Raw genomic sequence first — 13,530 nt, forward strand, 5'->3', positions numbered from 1 at the left:
ATTTGACATCTGCATCTAACTAAAAAAAAATCCTCTTTAATAACCTGTGATTCCAGATGATGTTTAATTTCCCTTAAATGTCTTGTTTTTCTACTTCTTACCCTGAAAACTGAACTCATGGATTCACACATGATAACAAGCAAGTGTTCTCATGGGTTGATCTCTATAACCCACCTTAGTATCTTATGTTTTATAACAGTTTTATTAAAAATTTGGATGGGTGGTGGTGGCGCACACCTTTAATATCAGCACTCAGGAGGCTGAGTCAGGCAGATCTCTGAGTTCAAGGCTACCCTGGTCTACAGAGCTAGTTTCAGGACAGCCAGGACCACACGGAGAAACCCTGTTTCGGGGGGGAAAAAAAATTGGCCATACTAGGTTGTTTGTAGTTGACAATTCTGATATTGCCTACTTTGTCACAGACCTGCTCTACTTACCGTATTTGTCAGAGACTAGTCACTGAAATCGCAGAGTTGCACATTCTGCCTTAGCTGATTGCATCCTTATGGTAGTATTCTATTCCTCTAGTCTCTGTATTGCTATTTTGAAGTAATAAATTTATTTTGGGTAGGTAGGCATGTCACAGCACATATATAGAGGTCAGAGGGGTACTGGATGAAGTGGTCCCTCTTCCTGCCATGTGTATGAAACATCAGGCATGGCTGCAAGCACCTTTACCCAAAAATTCATCTGTATTTTGATCTTGTTGTAGTTGGTAGTTGGATTGGATGTAGCCTCCCAAGAGAAGAGAAATGTATTAGATACGTTTTGTTTCATTCCACCAGAGCAGACACAATCACAGCTGTCCACTTTTAGAAATAACATTTATCAGTTGGTTCATGTGAAGAAAAATTGCTATCACCAATTCATTTTTTAATAGCATTTTAATCTTTCCAGATATGTTTTGAATAATCTTAATTTACTCTTTCAAAACATGTACCCTTGTGATTTTTACTGTATCTTAACATCACCATTATTGCGTCAACGGATAGTATACTTATCAGTCTCTACAGAAGAAAACATACTCTTGTAGTATTACACATGCAGGCTTTAGGGGGTTTTAGCTGCCTATTTTGGCCAACAAGGTTTCTGTGTCTTGATATAGACTCTATAACCTCTGAGAATTTTTCTCAAATAACAGAATGTTCCAGGCTCCTCTTGTACATTTCCTTCCTAGAACTCCTCTCAAAGGTTATACCATAAGATAATTTTTCCCTTTGTTTTGAGTTTTTTCACTTTGTCTTCACAACATTGTCCTACTATTTTCCAGACTGGCCTAGGACTGACTATGAGACCAGGTTGTCCTTAAATTCCACATACTCCTTCCAAGAATTATAAATATGCACCATTATACTCAGCTTTTATGTAACATTGTTATTCTATTTATATTTCTTTAATTTACCCTAAAATGTAAGTATGTGGCTTCAAAATAACTACCAGTGTTCTCACTAAGGACGACAACCGAATGCTGTTTATTTGTGATTTCTAACGAAAATGTCTTTAAATTTACTTTACTATTTTATGTATGCCTGTTACCCTTGACGGTCAGAAATGGGGTATCAGCTTCTCTGGTACTGGTGTTATAAATGGTTGTGAGCCACCATATGGATGCTGGAAACTAAACCCAGGTCCTATGGAAACCATATTTCTAGCTTTTATCTGTGGTGTTTATACCCTTAGCAGATTATTAGATGCTTCAAGGATAAAGACATGCACCTGTGGCCAAGCTAGGCGCTCAGTTCTTCAAATTGTTGAAAGCTGTTTTTCCATATTTTGGTGTATTTGCTTATCTATTAGATTTTGCCTTTATGATTTTGTGTTCAGAAAAGAATTGGAGGGCTGGAGAGATGGCTCAGTGGTTAAGAGCACTTGACTGTTCTTCCAGAGATACTGAGTTCAATTCCCAGCAACCACATGATGGCTCACAGCCATCCATAATGGGACCAGAATCAGCACTCATATACATAAAACGCATGAATAAATGAATCTTTAAAAAAAGAAAAAAGAATTGGAGAGGAAAAAAATTCAGTGAGGTTAGTAGCTAGAGAAGTGGTTTACAACTTTCTATGTAACTCCAGTTCGTGGAGATCTTACTCCCTCTTCTGACAAACAGGCTCCTGTGTGCATGTATTATACACTCATACACGTGAATTAATCTATTTAGAAGGGTGGTGATAGTGCATGCCTTTAATCCCAGCACTGGGAAGGCAGAGGCAGGTCGTTCTCTGTGAGTTCAAGGCTCTGTTCCAGGACAGTCAGGGCTGTACAGAGAAACCCTGTCAGAACTAACTCCCCCCCCCCTCCCCAAAGAAACTTTTTAAAAATTAGAAATTAGTGGGTTTCAAACCATTCATATTTTGTGTTTTTTAACAATATATCATTCTACAGTACATCAGAGTTTGGGGGGGTGCTGTTTTTAATGTCAGTACACCCCATTTTTCCATTGTCTTTTATTAAAAAATAATAATCGGATTTAGAAGATTTGTTAATGTGTTTTTCAGGTACCAAAAGAGCACCTTTTAGTTTCTATTCCTCTCTTGATTAGTCATCTGCAAGCTGAAAGCATTGTTGTCCACACTTACGCTGCACATGCTCTCGAAAGGCTGTTTACTATGAGAGGTCCAAATAATGCCACTCTGTAAGTATTTGATTTCTCATTCATCCGCATACTTTCTAGCTTAGGGCCGAGGGTATATCTTCCTGCTTTGAAATGTCTTTGGATGTGTTCATAATGTCATTAGTCTTCAGAAAAATGTAGATGTGTAATTTTTGTTCGTTTACCTTCTTTCATTCCAAAAGGATGTAACACAACTTGTCAAATAGACTCATTGTGATAATGGATTAGAGCAAAGGAAAATAACAGTAGTGCGGTTAATGGAAACTGGTATGTCAGAGGGCCTTAAATAATGAAGAGGCTGCAAGTTTTATTTGTAATCTTCTAGCAGCCAAAGGAGAGAGGAAAACATGGAGGGAGACTTGAGTATTCAGTGTCCATGAGAGTGAGACTAAAGCAGAGGGCAGCTCAGTGTGTAGCAGCCTGTCTCTGCAGTGTCTCCTTGATCTCGGCTGAGACGTACAGGTCAGTTGAGTGAGTCATTCGGTAGGTGCCAAAGAAAATAGCTCTTGTGGCCTGATAAGGATGAAATGCAGAGGAGGGGGGGGTCTCTGTGATTTTTCACGCCGTTTTTCAAGCGTTATTTCTTGAAACCAAGCTCTAGGTAAGACATGGAACACAGTCGTAGGCCTTGTTCTTCACCCAGCCTTGAGCACAGACACTCTCAGTTACCACTCAGGATGAAAGGTTGCCCTGTGTGGCATCTTCAGGCCCAGATATGCATGCAGAGAGCACGTGCCGCACCTCCAAGAAAAGAGGGAGCCTGAAACCCTCCTGATTGTGAGTGTTGTTCTCCATAGTGGTAGATAGGAACCAAGAAGACTGCAGGTTGAGAAGATAGTGAGTTCACCTGGTGTGTGCTCAGTTACTCGGGTGTGCCTAATTAGGATCGTGACGTGCGCGTGTGAGCAGTTATTTATCAGTGTTGCGCACCAGTTCTCACTGGTTCGAGATGCTTGTTTATGCTAAGGAGTGTGCTGCAGTAGTGCCCAGGGCTCCGCACTGAAAAGCTCGACAGTTGGCAGTGACTGAAAGCTGTTTTTTCATCTATAGTTTTACAGCTGCAGAAATCGCACCGTTTGTTGAGATTCTGCTAACAAACCTTTTCAAAGCTCTCACACTTCCTGGCTCTTCAGAAAATGAATATATTATGAAAGGTAGGCATTTCCCTGGTGTACAGACCATAACTAAGTATCTAACCTCAGATTACAAGGTAAACACTTTAGTTATACATTAGGTTTCATACTTCAAGAACCAGGCACTGTTTGTCCAAAAAAAGTTGTTTTTTTTTTTTCTGTTACCTTATTAACTAACAGTTTTTCAAAAATGTTTTACTTTAGGTTGATGAAGTGCTACTCCTTGTGTAAAACATGTAGCAAAATTTCATTTTTCCTTTCCTAGAGTTACTTTCAGAGGGCAACGATCAGCTGCGCTCTGCTGAGTGGGAATGCTGGCAGCAGTAGTGATCTGCCATACATTGCCTTAGGAAAGTCTCTTGGTGCCAGCTTTATCTTCTGGGAGCAATCTGTCTTTCTCACTGTCACACCTCAAAGGCCTTAGTGCTCTTAGATCATGGCATTTGCTTGCCAAAGGAACTCCCTGATCTTCCAGCTCCCATTAGGATTTTGGGACTGTATATATGTGGGCTTCAACACCATGAGGACAACAAAGGGATCTGTGGTCTTTGTTACTGTGTTCCTAGTGTGCATGGTACATTACCTTTTCAAAAAATAGTGTCACATCCTTTGACTGCCTTAACTTAGGCTGTGTTGATGTGTGTGTGTGTTCAGGTAGAGGAAACACCTTGTGCACAACTTGGAACCAAGAGATAATAGATTTTGTTGCTTGGGACTACCATGTCGTAGCAGGGCTTTTTAGTAAACACTGAATCTGGAAATTAGTGTATGTAATGATAATAGTCATATTTAGCTTACCAGTGTATGCCTTTCCTATGCCACGTGTTTTTAGGCACCTGTTGATGTGCAGAGTTTTTATAGTATGGACTCTGTATTTAGCTTTTTAATGTCTTTAAGGAGATCAGTAGCCAGTGTTTTCTTCTACTTTCCTGTGAGCTGAGATTGTTTTTTTTTTAATATTTTTTATGGTTTATTTAATGTGCATTGGTGTGAAGGTGTCAGATCCCCTGCAACTGATCTTCAGACAGTTGTGAGCTGCCATGTGGGTGCTGGGAATTGAACCCAGGTCCTTTGGAAGAGCAGTCGGTGCTCTTAATCACTGAGCCATCTCTCCAGCCCTGAGATTGTTTATTTTAGATCTTGGCTAATAGTTCTTCCAGTGGTTTCTAATTGAAAATCATGAGATTGGGGTCTGTTACTGAATACTCTGGTTTGCTGTCCTTGCCACCCCAATGTGCCTTCCTCCTCCTTTACTTATCTAGTAATGTTTTTATTGTTCCTTGTTGAATTATTTAAACCTTGGTCTCATAGATGTGCTTTAATATTCTCCACCTAAATGTTGCCAACCTTTAGCCTAATATAAAAGAAGGGAGACATTTTTAAATGGAGGATGGTATATAGGGAATATTTAAGCATCTTAGATTTTTATTTGATTAAGTAGTGGCCTTTTCCTCCATTCACTTTTATTTTAATGATTAACTAAACCGTTTGTGCTGTTTTTATATTTTACAGCTATCATGAGAAGTTTCTCCCTCCTGCAAGAAGCCATAATCCCCTATATCGCTACTCTCATCACTCAGCTCACACAGAAGCTGTTAGCTGTTAGTAAGGTAACAGCCCTTAAGAATAAGATTGCATTTTAAAAACATTGACTGTGTATGTGGGCACACTGATGCTGTGATGTGAGTGGAGGTGAGAGGACAACTTGCAGAAGTTCTCTCCTTACGCCATGTTGATTCTCGATATTGAACTCATACTGTCAGGCTTGTCAGAAAGTGCCTTCACCCTGCTGGGCATTCTTGCCAGCCCATAGGATTGCTTTTAAATTTCCTGTGAATTGTTTGAGCTCAGTGCCCTTGGGCACCAGGCCAGGTGTAGTAGGATGTCCTGCAGCCTGAGACCAGCTCCCTGAATTACACCAGAGTTGCAGAAAGAATGCCTTCAGAGCAGCAGGGCTTACAAAAACGTCCTGTCTATCTGAGGGAAGGAGACTCACGTATCTCTGAGGGTCATGCTCTTTATTCCCAGCTCTTGTTCTCTAGGTACAATTCTCTCCTATATACACGTTCAACAACCAAACTATTTTCAATAAAAAAGTTACAAAAGCAACATCTGAGGGGAGTAACTATGGCAACACCTGGTTTCTGGGTTTCTGGTGTATAGGCTGTGACCTGAGGCCGGGGGTACAGTGCCCGACGAGACAACCTATTGAGGAATTTGCATAGGGAGTGGGTCTTTACCATTCAGACTTGGCAAGAGAAGCAGGCATGAGGTATTTTAGGTTGCTTGTGCTAATAACCTTGGTTAGACACCTGTAACTCTGTCTTTGTGTATATCTGCAAAGTTTTTAACTTAAGATCTGTTTACAGAGACAGTCTAGTTTGAATTTGCTCCTCAGTGTTTTATTTTTGTTTTGTTTGTTCGTTTGTCTGATTTTGTTTTTTTTAAGAGACTAGGTTTCACTGTAGCTTTGGAACGTGTCCTAGAACTCTGTAGACCAGGCTGGCCTTAATCTCTGCCTCCCAAGTGCTAGGATTAAAGGCGTGTGCCACCACCGCCCAACTGATCTTGAGGTTTTAAATCAGTTAAATGTATGTAGCTTGTTTTGGACTGGGGAGAAATGGTTTTCTTACATTAATCTGAATAAAGAAACAAAACAGGCTTCTAAGTGTTTTCCAGTCCTCGTGGAACAATAGGTCTAGTTATGAAGCATATCTTAGTGTATTTCTGTTTATCTGAATTATACAGCTTAGGAAGTTATCTTCCTGCTCATACAGATATGTGTGCCCATAAGATTGAGATGTAATCATGAAATTACATGTACAAATTACATGAAAATGCACAATAATGGGGAGATTCCACAGTTGTTTTTTGCACAGGTGAATTTATAGACAAAAGCAGCCAGTTTTCAGAGTCTACGGTCCTGTAAGCTTTGCTTGAACTGGGTTCTCCTCGATCAGAGAATTATTCATCTGGTGGGTTGACATCTGAATTATCAGTTGCCATCTACAGTATTTGCATCATGGCCTGCAACAGCTCAAACAAGGAGGTCTGAGCATTCTTCTGGCCTCATGTTGGCATGCTTTTATGAAAGTATGGGGACACAAGCATGATATGCTCTGAAAAAGTATTTGATTTCATAAGTAGTAGAGTTGGTACGGTATGATAGTTCACACCTTTCATGCCAGCACTCAGGAGGCAGAGGCAGGAGGGTCTTCTAAGGTTAAGGCCAGCCAAGATTGCATAGTGAGACCTTTTATTAATTTGACAGCAGACTGATTATCTTTTGCCTCCTTTCTTAGTGTAGAACTGCTTTGGGACTTCGGGAATGGAGGGAGAACAAGGCAGGGTTGTGTGAGCACACACACACCTTGTGCGTGCTCCCTTCTACTCTAGCCAGCTCATGGTGACTTTGCAAGAGCGCTTGAGAAGATAGAACTGCTGTTGTTGAGTTTGTAGACCCGACACACGGGTGTCCATGCCGGGCAGGGCCAGAGTGGGCTGTTCCCACTGCCTATAGTGTGGGTCTCTGAGGACGATTGGCTTTAAGATCACTCTTACAGACCTGGGGACTACAGCTTACCTAATCCAAATGGAGCTGTGAAAGACCTAGCTAGCTAAGTGGTAGAGCACTTCCCTAGAGTGTGCCAAGCTGTGAGTTTCATTCCCAGCATTAACACTCCCAAAATAAACAAGAAACAAACACTGGTTTAGTTCTTTTTTTTCCTTCGTTCTTACTGGTAATTTACTTGTTTTTCTGTGTATGAGTGTTTGTACTGTGTGCATACTTGGTACCCACCAAATTCAAAAGAGGGGCGTGTCAGATTCCTCAGAACTGAATTTTACAGATGGATGTGAGCCACCACACCCCGAGTGCTGGGAACAAAACCAGGTCCTCTGTAAAAGCAGCCAGTGTTCGGAACCACTGAGTCATAGCTCGAGCTCCACTATTTTATTTCATTAAGACAGGGTCTCACTGTGTATCCCTGGCTAGCCTGGAACTACTAGCTGTAGTTGGCCCAGAGCTCAGATGATTCTGCCAGTCTCAGCCTCCCTTGTGCTAGGATTAAAGGTGTGTTCATGCCCCCCTTTGATGCCATTTTAAAAGGAGCTAACATCTATTTTACCTGTTTTTAGGAGGATCAAGTGTGTTCTGCTCTATCTAGGTAATATAGTCACTTGGATTTTTCAGATGGTATTTCCTTGGTTTTATTATTTCAGAATCCCAGCAAACCTCATTTTAATCACTACATGTTTGAAGCAATATGCTTGTCTATAAGAATAACCTGCAAAGCTAACCCTGCTGCTGTTGTGAATTTTGAGGAGGCTCTGTTCTTAGTGTTCACTGAAATCTTACAAAATGATGTACAAGGTAAGCTAGCAGAAGTCTCTTCTTATGTGATGAGACTGTGGTTATACAGTGCTGCCCTACAGCTGTGCAGGCTGCCAGTAACGATTCTCTTTGAATTTCATCAAACAGAATTTATTCCCTACGTCTTTCAAGTGATGTCTTTGCTTCTGGAAACACACAAAAATGATATCCCATCTTCATATATGGCCTTGTTTCCGCACCTCCTTCAGCCAGTGCTCTGGGAAAGAACAGGAAACATTCCTGCTCTAGTGAGGCTGCTCCAGGCATTCTTAGAACGAGGCTCAAGTACCATAGCAAGTGCTGCAGCTGACAAAATTGTGAGTCAGGATTTCCTTAAAATAATTAAATTCAATAAAATGAGATGTGATTAGTAGGAATGATAATGTATACTTTGTTGATATCAGCTATTATTTGGTTATTATATCTGTAGTGGAAAAATAAGAGCCAGTAGGTTAATTTCAAAGGTTTACCTTGAATGGGTTATTATGGTAAGAGGGCGTGTCGTCTTCACCCCTTTACAGTTCAAAAATAAGAGCTAGGAAAGGCAGGGAATGGTTGCACACATAGAATCCCAGCTCTGGGGAGGTGGAGCAGGAGGATTAAAAGTTCAAAGTCATCTTTGGCTCCATGTAGCCAATCCTACATGATTCTCAGTCCACTAGTAAGAGCAAGAGAATGAAGCTGGTTGCATTGTTTGGTGGTAGCCGCTTTCCAAAATAACAGCCTATGGAACTTGTAGAATTAGTCTCCACTTCTTTGGGTTCTCATCTTTTTTTTTTTTTTTTAATCTGATTTGTTGCAGCCTGGGTTACTGGGTGTTTTCCAGAAGCTAATTGCATCCAAAGCAAATGATCACCAAGGCTTCTATCTTCTCAACAGCATAATAGAGCACATGCCTCCGTGAGTCATATTAACCCCCTGAGTATTGAAGTAAAGATTGTGTTACATGCTCATAGGACTGACCTGATGATCTGTGTTCTTCTCTTCGGGTATTTAGTGAGTCAGTTGACCAATACAGGAAGCAGATCTTTATTCTACTGTTCCAGAGACTGCAGAGTTCCAAGACCACCAAGTTTATCAAGAGTAAGCAAATCATTTGGAAAACTGAGGATTTTGAGACTCTTGGTGGTGGGCAGACCTTTTATCAGTCATAAATATTACATATAAATATCTGGGAAAATGTTTGTTTCCCAAACAATTGCTTAGTTTGAAATGCATTATCTTCCAAAGTTTGGCGTTTGGTTTGTGTAAGTTTAGGGAGAAAAACCCTTTTCAGTAGAAATAGTGATGTGGAGATTCATAAGACTGTGATCTGACAAGGAGGCTACTCTGGGGTGTCTTGGGAGCAAGTGCTGAACTGATACATACATTCCCATGGCAGGTAAAGAGAAATTTCTTAAAATTTCAGTTAATTCCACTAATAATACTTTGTCTTTTTTTCAACAGGTTTCTTAGTGTTTATTAATTTATATTGCATTAAGTATGGAGCGTTAGCATTACAAGAAATATTTGATGGCATACAACCAAAGTGAGTTACGACTTTGTTTATAAGAAGAAAATTATTTGACCTCTTTAGTATGAACTAGGGGTGTGTGTGTGTGTGTGTGTGTGTGTGTGTGTGTGTGTGTGTGTGTTGATGGTGACTTTGTTCTGGTTTGGGGATAGGTTTTGAAGCCTTCTGGACATAGAAAGGCCTCATTTCCCAAGTTTCTGACATTCTTCACACAGCTCAGCATCTACTAAGAGATGCACTGTTCAACAGCAGCAGCTGGTGGCAATCATAGAACCTTGCAGTTGGTGAAGCTTGGTTCTGACTTCACAGAATGTGTTTGATATTGTGACCTATAGGGAACTAGGAGACTAACAGAGAAGAGATTGAGGACAGCTGTTAAGGGGAAAATCATGTGAGAAAATATCCCAAAACTGCAGATTGACTTTAAAGTCAATTATCTTGGAAAGTAGTATAAGAAAATACAATTTCTAGTAGTAGGGGATTGTGGGGCTGTCTGAAACTTATCTACTGCCCTATGGGACCCTTTTGCACAGAGCAAAACATGTCCTCTTGGGGCTAGAGAGATGGCTCAGTGGTTAAGAGCATTGACTGCTCTTCCAGAGGTCCTGAGTTCAATTGCCAGCAACCATAAATCAGATCTGGTGCCAACTTCTGTCTGCGGGGATACATGTAGGCAGATCATTGTATACATAATAAATAAATCTTTTTTTTTAAAAAAATGTCCTCTTGATATAGGGCAGTAAAGACCCCACCTTTGATCTATTTTCTGTACTTAAATAAGGATTTTGCATTAATTAGAATGTGAGAAGTTTTACTTCCAGAATGTTACCAAAAGCATATTCAAGGACTGATTAAATGCACTGTCAGCATTTATGTGCTTATAGGTGTTTAAGCAAATAAAGACAGAAACTCCCTAATCCAGAACTGGCATACTGGTCCTTGCCAGTGGTAGGTGCTCTGGCTTTTGTATCTTAGCTGTGTCCTTAATTTTTCAAAAATTTCTTGAGCAGCTTTTCAAAAGAAAAATTGGCAATTTTTGAGTAACATTTTAAGTGTATAATTCTTCCCACCTGCCCTGCCCACAAAAGCTGCAAAGGTTTTGCTTAAGGGAAGGCTTATAGTAACTGTGTTAATCAAGGTACCGTGGCAGTCAGTTGAGACAGTAGTACTTTATTTTTATTTTATTCATTTAAAACCACTGAATAAAAACATCTAATTATTTCACTTAGTGCTTGTCTGATACTGAGTGATGTGTTTTGCTTTTATTAATAGAATGTTTGGAATGGTTTTGGAAAAAATCATTATTCCAGAGATTCAGAAAGTATCTGGAAATGTGGAGAAAAAAATCTGTGCAGTTGGCATAACCAAATTACTTACCGAATGTCCACCAATGATGGATACTGAGTACACCAAGCTGTGGTGAGTACTCCCTTCTGAGAGTAGGGGAAAGTGAAGTGTTCCCAAGTCTGTGGCTGCAGATTGTGTTCTGATCTAGTCAGTTTTAACATGACGTGTAGACACTATTGGTATCAGTGTCTCATACTACAATCTAAGCAGTTCTCCTACCTACAACTCCTAATGCTAGTGGCAGATCTGGTTTTTGTAGTAATAAAGGTGGCGGCGGGGCTGCGTCCCCAACACCCCAGCCGCCTGCTCAGCTAGCTTATGCCCCGAAATAATTACACAGACACTGTATTCATTTAATCACTGCTTGGCCCTTTAGCTCTGGCCCTTACTGGCTAATTCTGATATACCGATCAACCCATCTCTAATAATCTGTGAGCACCGGTCTTACCGGGAAGATTCTAGGTCAGAGCTCCATCGCGTGTGTCTGCCTGGGAGCGGGGCATGGCGTCTCTCTGAGGCGTCCGCTCCCAAGCGGAGAGCTGTGGAGTCTGAGCTCACTTCCTCTTCCTCCCAGCGTTCTGTTCTGTTTACTCCTCCCACCTATCTTCTAACCAATAAAATGGGCCAAGGCAGTTCCTTTATTAGCCAATGACCTTCCTCCATCAGGTTTTGGTTCTTAATTTGTTTTTTTAGACAGGTTTTGCTGTTGTAGAACTTGCTCTGTACACCAGGCTGGCTTCGAACTCCCTGCCTCTGCCTCCCAAATGCTGGGATTAAAGGAGTGCACCACCACCTTCTGACTAGGACCTTGATTTGTTTGTTTGTTTTTAAGATTTATTTACTTGTGTAGGTGAGCGCTCTATAGAAGAACTCATCAGATCCCATTACAGGTACTAGGTAGGTGCTGTGAACTGAACCCAGGACCTCTGGAAGATCAGCCATTGCTCTTAACCACTTAGCTATCTTTCAGCCCCAGCCAGTGGCCTTAGTTCTTGATTTGGAGGGGTATGTTTATAGATGTGTTCATGTGTGTATGAACACACCTGTCTGGGTTCATTTGCATATTGTCCACAGTTGACCTTTGGGATGTTTTTCTCATTCACACTTTATTGAGGCTTGGTCTCTTGTTCAACTAGAAGCTTGCTGATGCCACCCAGGCTGTAGTAATTGGACTCTGGTTCTCTCCGAGCTTGTTATTCAATACTGTTTATCCCTAGCCATTTTATTTTGGGATAGATTGTTACTATGTAGCATAGGCTGGTCTGGAAACCACTGCCGTCTTCATGCCTTCATTTCTTTTTTGTTTTGTTTTGTTTCCCCCCACCCCCACCCCCCCAGACAGGGTTTCTCTGTAGCTTTAGAGCCTGTCCTGGAACTAGATCTTGTAGACCAGGCTGGTCTTGAACTCACAGAGATCTGCCTGCCTCTGATTGCTGGGATTAAAGGCCTATGCCACCACCGCCCAGCTTGTCTTCATTTCTTTTATTTTTGGAATTTTGTGCATAAGCCATCTATCTGTCTGGGTGGTAGTGGCTCACGCCTTTAATCCCAGCACACAGGAGTCAGAGGCAGGTGGATCTCTTTGATCTTTGAATTCGAGGCCAGCCTGGTCTACAAGAGCTAGCTCTAGGTCAGTTAGGGCTATTACACAAAAAATAAAAATAAATACATAATTTTCTGTGCTTTTCTTTCTTTTTTACCATCCAGGACTCCTTTGTTACAATCTCTCATTGGCCTTTTTGAGTTACCTGAAGATGATACCATTCCTGATGAAGAGCATTTTATCGACATAGAAGATACGCCAGGATACCAGACTGCCTTCTCACAACTAGCATTTGCTGGTAAAAAAGAACATGACCCTGTAGGTCAGATGGTGAACAACCCCAAAATCCACCTGGCACAGTCACTTCACAAACTGTCTACAGCTTGTCCGGGAAGGGTAAGTGTCTGTGCTGTTTCATTCTTGGGGACAAGACTGGCCAGTCAGGACATCAGTAGCTCTTGCACCTTGGGATTCTAAGGAAACCTTTTTTTTTCTTTATTTATTTATTTTATTTGGTAATATTTTTAAAAACTATAACGTGCTATGCATGGTGGCTCACACCACCCATAGTCCCAGCACTCAGAAGGCAGAATTCCAGGACAGTCAGGGCTACACAGAAAACCCTGTTCCAAAAAATAAAAACAAACAAAAAACCTGCAACATACGCAGAAATTAGGTAAGAGATTATGGATTCAATCTAATCCTGGCCTTTTAGCTGCATTTAGCTAGTCTTTCAGCATTTTTCTACTATATTGTAGTTTCTTTTTCACCTATAGAAACAGCATGACAAACCCAGCTAAAATAATTACCAACATTTTTTGTTTTTTGTTTTGTTTTGTTTTTCGAGACAGGGTTTCTCTGTGGCTTTGGAGCCTGTCCTGGAACTAGCTCTGTAGACCAGGCTGGTCTCGAACTCACAGATATCTGCCTGCCTTTTTGTACATTTTGTAAAGTACTTGTTTTATAAGTACACAGAAGTACTTAATTAGTTAATTAGGCTGTGTT

General features: G+C 40.9%; 1 protein-coding gene across 1 annotated transcript in view; it reads left to right on the top strand.

The window, feature by feature from the left end:
- Nucleotides 1-13,530, top strand: part of Cse1l (chromosome segregation 1 like) — a 52,157-nt gene that overhangs the window by 36,537 nt on the left and 2,090 nt on the right. Inside the window, exons 15-24 of the mRNA XM_075963113.1 lie at nt 2,502-2,638; nt 3,668-3,771; nt 5,263-5,360; nt 7,972-8,122; nt 8,231-8,439; nt 8,925-9,022; nt 9,120-9,205; nt 9,569-9,650; nt 10,908-11,054; nt 12,690-12,921. Of these exons, the coding sequence (XP_075819228.1) occupies nt 2,502-2,638; nt 3,668-3,771; nt 5,263-5,360; nt 7,972-8,122; nt 8,231-8,439; nt 8,925-9,022; nt 9,120-9,205; nt 9,569-9,650; nt 10,908-11,054; nt 12,690-12,921 (1,344 nt within the window). The remainder of the gene's footprint in view (nt 1-2,501; nt 2,639-3,667; nt 3,772-5,262; nt 5,361-7,971; nt 8,123-8,230; nt 8,440-8,924; nt 9,023-9,119; nt 9,206-9,568; nt 9,651-10,907; nt 11,055-12,689; nt 12,922-13,530) is intronic.

This window comes from Microtus pennsylvanicus, chromosome 2, assembly GCF_037038515.1.
Source record: "Microtus pennsylvanicus isolate mMicPen1 chromosome 2, mMicPen1.hap1, whole genome shotgun sequence".
Taxonomy (NCBI): Eukaryota; Metazoa; Chordata; class Mammalia; order Rodentia; family Cricetidae; genus Microtus; species Microtus pennsylvanicus.